This window comes from Limulus polyphemus, unplaced genomic scaffold (genome assembly GCF_000517525.1).
Source record: "Limulus polyphemus unplaced genomic scaffold, Limulus_polyphemus-2.1.2 Scaffold3579, whole genome shotgun sequence".
In the NCBI taxonomy this organism is placed as follows: Eukaryota; Metazoa; Arthropoda; class Merostomata; order Xiphosura; family Limulidae; genus Limulus; species Limulus polyphemus.
In genome coordinates, this window is record NW_013669189.1 from 80,482 (window position 1) to 92,480 (window position 11,999).

Sequence of the window (11,999 nt, forward strand, 5' to 3'; positions counted from 1 at the left end):
AGATTTTTGACATGAAGAAAAGTATTTTTAATCTTATCATGAAAATCACTGTACATGGACTATTAAAAACAAATACTCAATATATTCATGGAAAAACCTTTATTTTAGTTTATTAAAAATACTTCACTAAGAAATATGATTTTTTGTATGTGAAAGACTTATATTAAGTGAAAGACTGCCAAATTTTGTGAAGATATACACATTATATTGGATGTTAGAAGTATTCAATTTATAAAGACTTTAAACGAGTACAAAGAGGTCACGTGGTCAGTCAAATTGACTGACCCTGTGTTGAGAGAGTTAAGCCATGGCATACTGTGATTAATTTAACAGCTACATGTAAAAACCTTTAGTTTTTGTAAACTCACTTTCAGGAGAAAAGACACCTTTTTTTTGGCATTCTTTTACAGACTTTTTAAAATTTATTTACTATGCTATTTTATTCAAGTCTGTTACCTATGCTGATTATAAATCACAATAAGATATGAAAGATACATCAAGAACATTTTTGATGTGCCTTTTAATCATGGAAATATCACCCTCCGAACATGGGATCTCTGATGAGATAATAGTCACATTTTCAGTACAATATTTACCAGAAAGTGATATAGAGAAATAACATATATTAGAAATATATATACAAGGAATTATGTTTTTCTTTAGTTCAAAATATGCATATTTATGTTAATATAACCACAAGTAAATATCTTATTTAGTACCAAAATGTAAGGGGAGCTTTATTAGCTAATTGGGTCCCATAATAGAGAAACTTTACTGATAAAATCAATAAATAAAATATGCATTAGACATCCACAGTAGGATGTCCAATTGTTTTCTATGTGTGTGTGCTACAAAGCATTGAGACGTGATGAATTTACTTGTCTGTTGGGAAGAGTTTATGTGTTAGGTTATTGTGATTTCAACCAAGTTACTGCTTCTGATTCTGAAACGCCAAAGTTTTCTGACAGCTCTTTGCATTGATGGATTAAGGGTAGCTTGGGCTTCAGGCAGTAGGAGAAGAAAAGTCCCCCCCCCCTCCCATCATAGATATATTGATCTCCAGTGAACTGAGTCGACTTCACTGTCTAAATCATAATGTTAAGCATATACATGTGAGAACATTTTAATGATATACATAGCCTTGTAACACTTAAAACAATATACACATTTTATTCACTCATGAATGATCATAAAGACAACTTGGTTAGAACCTGCATGTACCTGTATAAAGATAGAATTGTCTTTTTGTGGCTTTATTATAACTGAACTTGTCTATGAGTTTCAAAAAATCTAACTATTGCAGTATGTTACATTCTATGTCATTATAAACAGACTGTTTAGTCAGCTTTGTCCTATTCTGTTCCTGAGCTCCCTTCTTATTTGTTTCAATTCTGAAAACAATTGCTGCAGTTTGATACCCTGTGGATAAGTGTATTCTCAGCACTATCTCAACATTAGGAAATGTTTGGAAAAGGCATATCTATGAAGAAAGAGGAACATTTTTAACTCCACTGATTCAGTGGGTTCAGATTGTGTGAATCAATTTATTTTCTATCTCAGTTTCAGCATTGTTTGTTTGGAAAATAACAGACAAGATGTTTTGCAGCTTGGCTGATTTCTTGATATGAAAGAGATGATAATTTGGAAGGGAATCCAATTTTAGTGGCAACATCCTTATATGCATCAAGACGGTATTTCAATATAGTGACAAGTTGGTTGAGTGCAAAAAAGACTTCATTTCTGAATTTATTCTTGGGTGATAATATAGTATCCTCTGCATCTTCATCATCATGGCAACAGTTGCGCATTCAGATGCGCTTCTAAATTGAACTATACTCACAACGACCACATAGCTCAGCAACTTTGTCTTTGAATTCATCAAACTTTATTCTCCAATCTTCAACTATTTAAGTTATTTAAAGTTAGATTAGGTAAAATAAATATTAATATGATAGAAATATTTCATGAGAAACACTAGCAAGTAGCTTATGCATAGTGTAATTCGAGAGCATAGCATAAGCTGCACGTTCATCAGTGATTTATGACTTATAATGGCCCCAATAGTGGTTAGACATGGTTCATAGGACAATAAAATAATGAAATTTAAGTATAAATAGATGTATACTGTTATGAGTTTATAACTGTTTAGGGTAAACAAATGTTACAGTTTGAAGTAATTCTAGAAAGAAAAAAGGGGTAATTTAGATTTATTTAAATTTATTTGGTGGTTACAAGTTCAGTTAAATTGACCTGTATAGAGTTAGGGTAGAGGAAATAACAGATAAAATATGAAGTTTATAAAAAATGTTTTAAATTTATTTAGGAGGTTTTAAAGATCATACAATTGAAATTTGAGACTTTGCACTCAGAATAGTAACAAAAAGTATATATTCATGGACAAATCTTTAGTAAAAATACTTTATTGAAAAACAGATTTTTCGTGTGCAAATGACTTGTAATGTATACTAAATGTCTGCCAAATTTTGTGAAGATACACATAATGTATTAAAAGTTATAGTATTAAAACTATACTTGTACAAAATGGTCACATGGTCAGTTCTTGGGACAGAGACCATATTGAGAGAATTAACATTATAAGATATTTATAAATTTCGTCTGATTTATAATTTTTTTCCATTTCTGTATGGGTCCCCTCTTAGACCATGGGCCCCTGGCGGTTGTTCAAACCGCTCAAGCCTTAATCTGTCACTGGCTCTTTGAAACAGTCAGGTAGAGTATACTTGTATATCATTTTCACTCCTCAATGTCTGACCCTTGGTTGTCAAATTCACAGTGTATTACTAGTACTGTTATTGTGTAGTATGGTGCTTTTACTATAAACTACAAATTTGTTTGCTGTATTACTGGTCCCAGTCCAGTTGTATTATGTACTGTATCACTAGCAAAAACTTCTCCATCCCACTATGCACTGTGTAACATTTTTGTCTTGCTCTACAATGCTATCATAGCTAAGTTGTTTGCTGCTGCTTATTCTCCTTAGCAAACAGCTGGGTCACATAGTATTTTATCTCATAAATTAATGGAAATTTGTATATGTGGGTGGTGGTCTTCTAACTGTGTGAGCATCTGCTTAGCTGAAAATTTGTAAGATAACCACATTAACCACACCACAATGAAAACACGTTTTGATTTCATCTTTATGAGTGTTACTATTTTTCTCATAGTACTTAGCACCACAGTTAAGATGTCTTGAACCAAACCACACATTCACTGCCTTCAGCTGATTATTGGAAGGGAGTTGCCCAGTAAAAAAATCAAATGAAGAATAAACAACCCAGCCACAGGTAAACCTAAATAATTCAGAATACCAATAAATGAGAAAATGAAAGAAAAAAGAATAAATAAATAAAAGGATTATGTTCCCTAACCATACAAAATTAAAAGCAACCTGTCCTCCTGTGAATGTGAAATGAAAGGTAGCAAAGCAAGGGCTCCATGTTTAATTATCATAGAAAGAAAACTGATTAAAACACTACATTTAAGAAAAATATACGCAAACAGAAGTAACCTTCAGTCACCTAGAAGTTGGTTTTTCCTGTCACAAGAAATAAGGATTCCCTTTAATGTAAAACAATGAGCCTGGACAAATGTAAATAAATAAACAAAATCTTTATTTTAACAAATGTTTTAGAATTTTATTGGACTACAACTGCCTGTTGTATGAAGACGATTTTTTGGCTTCTTTACCGAGGCCTTCTTCAGGTCACTGTAGGTACTTGTGTAGGGTCTTACAAAGGTTAGCACATTTGTGTGATAAAGCTCAGGCTGTGTGGGTTGAGTGGGTGTTGTCAGTAGAAATGTGATGTCATCATAATAATCTGTAGAGTTTGTTGAGAGTGGTTGTCCACAGGTCACTGATATGCAAATCGTTGTCTCTGTTGAGTTCAGGTTGGTGTAGTTTGATATAAGTAGCTTTTTTGACATTTCTTAATTTTCAGTGGCGAACTTTAAATTAAGTTAGATATTGATCCCAGTTTATATGTCCTGTTTTGTAGTTATGTTCAACCAGGGCCGGCCCAGCATGGCCAGGTGGTTAGGGCGCTCGACTCGCAATCTGAGGGTCGTGGGTTCGAATCCCCGTCACACCAAACATGCTCGCCCTTTCAGCTGTGGGGGCATTATAATGTGACAGTCAATCCCACTATTCGTTGGTAAAAGAGTAGCCCAAGAGTTGGCGGTGGGTGGTGATGACTAGCTGCCTTCCCTCCAGTCTTACACTGCTAAATTAGGGACGGCTAGCGCAGATAACCCTTGTGTAGCTTTGCACCAAATCTATAACAAACAAAACCAACCAAGGCCAATATATCTGGATGAGTTAGTCTAATTGTGTTTTTAATCGTTGTTCTATCATTCAGTTAATTACTCCAGTGTAATTGTCGCTGCATGAACATGGTACTTCATAGATTAGTTCTTTTTGTTTAGATTTGTTGGTTGGTTATAAAAGCTGTGATTGTATTAAATGTTGTAATTATATAGTACTGCAATTAACAAGTGTACATGTTTAAAAAGTATTATTAGTTACATAAAGAAATTATGTGTGGTACAAGAATCCTTTTGAGGTGCAATACTGAACTGCATAGCCTAATGATCAGGACTTAGAAATCAAGTTTAATGTTTGCCTATATAAAACAAAATGTTTGAATACATACTTTTTAATAGCTGAAATGTTTTTCCTACAGAGGACATTCTGGCTGAAAACAAGGGAGAGTGTGTAATTTGTCTGGAAGACCTTCTTCAAGGAAATACCATTGCACGTCTTCCTTGCCTTTGTATATATCACAAAATGTAAGATCTTTGTGACAGATTTGCACCTTAAGCATTCTGTGCATATTTTATCCTACTGTTTTAAGATGTTAAAAATAATAATTATAGTGTATTGTTCTTTTGTATCATGTTCTTCAAAGTACTTGTTTTAAGTATTCAGAAACATGGCCTTAAAGTCTCAGTTAGCTGGAATAAACATGTATCATTTTATGGTAAAATGTGAGTGTTTAATGAATAAAATTAAAATATCTTTTTTAATAAGGAAAGATAAAAATTTTCATAATCCAAATCACCATTCAATATTGCAGGAACAAATATTCAAAAATAACCATTAGTATGTTAGCCAAGAAAACATTAAATTGAAATAATACAATAAAAGAATGTGATGGCAGCAAAGAAGCTAAATATTTTGTTGATGGTTTTTGCTACAAAAAGTATTGATTAGTAATGTGAAATTTTATATTTTCAGGTGTATTGATGAGTGGTTCCAAGTCAACAGGTCTTGTCCTGAACATCCTAATGACTGATGTTTGTTGATGTTAGGAGGCATTTCAAAGAAAATTTGTTTATGTTTGTCATCTTCAGAGGTGGACTTCCAGTTTGTACATGAAATCGACTGGTTGAAACAAGTAGAACTTTTCTCTGCCAAACAAAGAAAAAAAAGTATTGTTTTGAGTGCTGTGCCTTTGTAGTATAATAGTAAATAGTGTAAAAGCCACCTTTTTCCAAGCTGCTGTAGTTTGTTTTTCTCTGTTTTAATTGCAAAGTTACATCTAAATAGTTATAGTTGATGTCCAGTTGAGATGCCAGATTTTCATTTTGTAGACTGGAATCTTTTTCTGTATCATGTATTGTTTTCTGGCTACCTCAGAAAGGAAAACAGTTTTTGTTATACAGTTTATGCTACTACAAGTTTTATAGTGTGTAGAACTTTACTATTAACAGTTTTGTATATTAAATTCTTAGTTAAGCATTAGAAGTTTTGTCATTAGATTCCAGTAAATGGAAATTAATTTGGATAATGTTAATATCATGCAATTTGTGGAGGTTTCCTGTATATTATTATTATTACATGTAGTAGAATTCTTTATTGTCCTTTCTTGTGAAATATCTTTTTTAAACTTCAGTGTGTAGTAAAGTGTATAAAAGGATGCTGATAAGCATTCTTTTCTGAATCAGTTAATACTACCTTTGATGTTTATTATTAGTATTATCATTGTATTTGTTTAGGTGATGTCTGTCTTCATTTCCACACCATGCTGTGGCCATAATTTCCATATGTTTTTTTGCATAATGTAATACTTCTTTGTATTTTAGCCTCATTATTGAATTAAGTAATCATTTATAATTTTAACTACTGAACCTAAAATATCAATTTTCACCATTAATTCAGTTTACAACTTGAAGTAATACTAAGTACAGTTTTGAAATCATAACTTTTCCAGTGGGTACCTTCTTATGAAAAATCATACAGTAGTAATTGTAAAAGGGGCCAATGAGATCAATTTTTTTTTACACTATATTTTATTTATTTTCGGAAACTTAAGCCATAATCATCTGATATTATAATGAAATATAGCTTGTACATGGCAAATTATGGGGTGTTAAGTTATTAACTCCACCTTTGTAAAACTGTATATTTTATATTATTCTAACCAAAAAAATTTATATTTATAAGCTTGTATACAATTAAAAATTGATATTTAAAATTTCCAGAACAACATTGGCATTCATGGCTGGCTGAAACAAATACATGGACACATTTAGATTTTTTAATAAACATACTATCTCACATTAGGAAACGAAAACAAAACCTTCTCCAGCCAAAAACTGCAACTCCAAGCAATATCAACGCTCTTTAGATCAACTAGTCTTTAGATTTAGATGTTTGAGAGTTGTATAAGTAAAAAAGTAAACCAACATCTCTTATGCCTTTTAGTTTTGGAAGAAATTTTGAGAGCTTAATGTTTTCATGTTTTTTTATTATTTTTTTTGGTTGTTTGTTTAGTACATCCAGAAAGTGTTTTTTTAGCTTTGTGGGTTTCATTACAATAGTGGTTCATTATAATACTTACATAGTTAACTATCCAAAGTTGATTGGCCTCATGAGTGTATACTAAATGTACATTGGAATACATTTTTTGCATGATAAAGTTCCCTAAACTCACTTTAGAACTCCCAAAATTTTCGTTGGATATAATGTTAATTTTTTTTATTGTAGCTAAACACTGATCTCTGCACATTCTTGTTGTCAATGCAGCATATGGACAATGGAACTTCTGTTTTGGGCCTTGGAATACTATTACTCTTCAAGTATGTCATTACCAGACTAATGGATTGTGTTTAGAATTAGTTGCACTACCCCAATAAAATTATTTTCATAAAATGGCGGCTTCATTCTCAGATATTTGAGTGGCTGTGTATTTCAATAACAATTTTCCATTATTTTGGCATTTTTTGTTAGATCCTCTTGTGGTAAGAGTAGAATTCCTTTAGGATTGTCCCCTCATATTCATGCATTAGGGTCTATATTAAAGTTTAATTTATCATGTATTGTGTAATTTTGATAGTTAGTCATACAGTTCATCGTATTTTGTGTAATTCTGATATTGGTTGTGCAGTTCATCACATATGTAATTCTGATAGAATGATGTGTGGTTCTGAATTACATAATGCACAATTTAGAGATGGTAATTTCTGTCTTCCTAATAATAAATAAGATTCTGCTTGACTTAGAGGAACATATTTTCACAGGACTTCTGAAGTATAACATCTTAGATCAAGATGGAGCCTTCCAATTAAAATGTTGCTAAAGAGTTTTTTTTTTAATCAATCACAGTACACGATACAAATTATATTGGGAAAAAACATCATACAATTATGGTTAGCATAGCTCTGCTTTTGTCTGTAATGAGTTGTGCTACTATATTATACATATTCCAAAATCAAAGTTTGCCAATTGGATTGTGTAGTTTAGAAAAATCATTAGTAAAAGTTCTGTCACTCAATTTTAGATATATATATATATATACATTCTCTTGTATTTTATGAGGTCTGGGTATTGTTGTTGTCTTATCTTTCCATGTTCAGTCATGAGCTTCACTTCTATTTTATTTATTAATCCAGATACTCCTTTTATATTTCTCTTTGCACCAGTAAAGGATCAAGGATGCAGTGATGGGCAAAGTATTGAAAATATTTACTTGAATAAAAGTCTTGTTGCATTAGAAAATATTCACTCAAGTAAAAAGTCAAAATACCTGTTGTTGATGACTACTTAAGTAAAAGTAAATAGTACCGAATATATACAGTACTTAAGTAGCAATAAAGTGAAAAGTATCAACAAAAAATAAGTAATGATAGCATTTTTAAAAATAGCCTACATTAGACTTAAATTCACTCATAAAAGGCATTAACAAATATAAACTCAACAAACTTTATTTTGTTTTTATTAAAACAATGAATATTACTATCTATGGTATAGGTCTTCACACACTCCACTTACTATTTAGCTTCAGCAGCATCTGATTTTCAAAGTTCCTACTAGACAGATTAGCTCATCTTGGTGTGAACAAGAGTCCTACAGAACTAAACAAATGCTTGCATGCTGCAGAAGCAGGCAAGGGAATATTTGCAATAATTGAAGCCTTTAGGATAGATGAGAAACTTTTCAGAATCTCCATGCTGACTGAAGTGTTTGTCATGTACCCATCTAACTCTCTGATCTCACTATGGGTACAGGTCTTCAGAAACAAAATCTTCATCATCCGATGAGCTGTTGTGGGGATCGATCCTGATCGAGAATGTCTGTCGATGCTTCTTCTTCCTGTCTGATGTACTCCAGATCTGACATGGAAATAATTAGCTTTATCGGGGAGAATATACATAACAGAGTTCAATACTACACAATAAATGTGACACAGAAACTGTATTTACTAATAGTATGAATTTGATAACCAGGAATTTTGATTAAATCTCTCCTTGGGCAGGTTAGGTTCTATTAGCATTATTCATTTTTGTAATGTAAATTGGTATTACTATAAACAAATGCATGGTTTTGAACTATTAAGAATCCTAATAGCAAAAATTTATAGTACATATTTCCATTAACAATGAGCAATGACATGCTAAAAAAGAAGAAAGAGAAAGTAGGATCACATTCTCTAACCTTTTTTGATGATTCTATCATCTTTGATCCATGTAGTCTTGAATCTCAGCAACAAGATTACAACAGCAATCAGCTCTGCATCCTCCATCACGTGGCCAAAGCAGTTCTTGATACCAGATTCCACAGCACTTACAAGTGATGTACAGGGCTTGGTTGAGAGCTTGATCTTTCCTAGCTTTGTCAGCAGCAAGTAGATTATAGGCAGTAGCCACCCCATCTGTGTGTTTTTCTCTGATTGTATGATGTCCAGTGCCTTGGCCACTGGTTTCATAATGACATAGTACTCTGTCAGGAATGCCAGCTCCACAAGATTTAACCTGTCAGTTTACATAATTTTAATCAAATACTCTAATATAAAACAACTTACACAATAAGAAACAAAAATAGAATCATGCTTTAAAAAAGATTGATTAGTAAATTACAAAATATGTAGGAATAGAAAATGCAGTATAGGAAATGTCATAACTGTTTACAGTGATTCATTCGGATAATACCAATTCTAGATTCAGCTGGATAGAACGTAGCAGTACCAAGATGTCAAGTATAATTATTATTATTATTTAGCACTAAAATAGCCACAAGGTAAAAAGAATACTATAATAATCAATATGTTACTCACATTTTTATCTTAAATTCAGCTCAAACGTTCCTGACGGAATCTTCCCCTTTCTCATTGCGAATCTGCAAGATCCTCTCCACAACCAGGGACAGAGAGTATCATCGAGTCTGATTAGGGCAAATAAACTATAACTGACATTGATCATCACCAGTTTCTGAGACTACTGCTGATCGCCCAGTTTTGTTCCAAAGTGTTGATCTTGAAAGCTTTTTATAGCAAGTGTCATTAGATTCGGCCTCCCTGATAACCACAGTTGATGCTAGATTCAACAAGTGGAAAGCACAGTGTTGATGTGTTGGGAGCTGGTACTTGAGGCTTTCGTCCTTCTCTAGAATGTTCTTCTTGATCTTAATTCATTTGTTCCATGGTTTCATTATCTTGTGAATGGCATTCCCAGTTCTCTACTGCATTGTCTGCTCCATACACTCTAAAGGCTTTGATGAAATTCAAGCCATTATCAGTGGTGATCTTGAGAATCTTGTTCTTAATCCGAAACTCAGAGTGAATGTCATTTAAGATACTGGCCAAGACATCAAAGGCAATTGAGTCCTTTAAACACCTACTTGCCAGTTCAGCATATTATCTTTCTAAAATCAAGGTAGCTGCATCTCCTTCCTCTCCAGCAGTCTCTTCATTCATTGCATTGATCGATTATTTGTTCATAGATTCAGCAGCGTCATTGATCTTTGAGCAAACAGTCTCCCTTGTAATGAGGTTGTATGAAGGCTGGAGTCCATGAACAAGCTGTTGGAATGCTGGTAACTTGATGCTGAATGGTTGAAGGCTCTGAGTGATTAATTTAATCACAAGCTTGTTGATTGCCTCTTTTGTTGTAGTCCTGAATACTGCATGGGACATAATCTTGGGCTGCTTGCTCGACGAGGAAGAATCTGTTTTCTCAGTCTTCCTCTTCTGAGCAGTTAACTCAGTGTACCTCTGGAGCTGAAGTTAGTGGATGCACTGATATTAGTGACATATAGCAAGACAAGTCTTTTTCTGTCTGTTTATTTTAGCAAATATAATTTATTCAACCTCAGGTTATTTTGCTTGACTTTTCACATTAAGTGAGTTAAACTACTATTAATGCAACTATGTTCCCTTCCTAGAAAATGGTGCTCCCCTATGAAGTACATTTTGATGATGCCCCTATATATATATATAATATACACACACACACATATACAAACATATATATATATATATATATGATGCAGAAACATTTTGATTTTGATAAAAACAGGACCTATTTTTCAAAGAATGATTTTTGTTACAAATTGATGTATGAGTTGAGTTTCACCAACTTTGGCTTACAAAGGAGATACTGCAACTTTACTGAATTTCCCACTATTATTTTTAGTGAAAATAAGTCTTTCAAATAAGGCTGCAGATGATTATTTGTGTCAGACATGATGGTCACAGCAGGACAAAGTTATCACAGTCAACACTAGATGTAAGATGGCTGCATTTTGTTTTTGCTCAGCAGTTCAAGAAATACCATCACTTGTGATTGTCTTATTTGGTATAGTAAAACAAAAAATAGAAAAAATTTATACCTCAGAAAATGGCAATGCAAAATAGATGTTTTAATATTCACAATGTTTTAGGCTGGGATGTCCTTTCTCTGGTGATATTAAACTGTAATGGAATAGAATGTTTGATATCACAAGGATTATCAAATGTATAACGTTCAAGATTAACATCATGCAACAAAACTAATGGTGATATTAAACTGTAATGGAATAGAATGTTTGATATCACAAGGATTATCAAATGTATAACGTTCAAAATTAACATCATGCAACAAAACTAATGGTGATATTAAACTGTAATGGAATAGAATGTTTGATATCACAAGGATTATCAAACGTATAACGTTCAAAATTAACATCATGCAACAAAACTAATGGTGATATTAAACTGTAATGGAATAGAATGTTTGATATCACAAGGATTATCAAATGTATAACGTTCAAAATTAACATCATGCAACAAAACTAATGTAGCATACACGTGAAATACTGGCAAAAATATTTTTAAAATAGGATAATGTATATATTTAATATGATTATAAATGAAAATAAGAGTCCGAATAGGAATAAGAATCAAAAATAAGTTTGAATTATATTTTAAAGTTTTTGAAAAAATGTCAATTATATTAGGTAAATTAGGTGATTTGCATGTCACATTTCTAAAGTTTGAAACATAGCTAGTGCTTCGAGGTCTTACAAAAAAAAGTAAATTACCAGAAGAAGGTCATCCCAGTGTGAAATGTTGTGAATATCAAAACATCTATTCTGCATTAGCCATTTTTTTCATCATACTACAGTGGTTTTTTTAGCTGATTTTTATTTGAAAGAGTAGGCATTCTCTAATTGATGTAAACAAAAAATATCACCCCCCCCCCCCACCACACACACACACACACAC

At 32.5% G+C, this 11,999-nt stretch overlaps 1 protein-coding gene across 2 annotated transcripts in view; it reads left to right on the forward strand.

Moving 5' to 3' along the window:
• LOC106469628 (E3 ubiquitin-protein ligase znrf2-like) overlaps positions 1–10,754 on the forward strand; it is a 32,704-nt gene extending 21,950 nt beyond the window's left edge. For both annotated transcript variants that reach the window (XM_013930130.2, XM_022398205.1), the window contains exons 4-5: positions 4,701–4,806; positions 5,255–10,754. In XM_013930130.2, coding sequence (XP_013785584.1) covers positions 4,701–4,806; positions 5,255–5,312 — 164 coding nt within the window. In that variant the 3' untranslated portion in view covers positions 5,313–10,754. The remainder of the gene's footprint in view (positions 1–4,700; positions 4,807–5,254) is intronic.
• Positions 10,755–11,999: the final 1,245 nt, after the last annotated feature.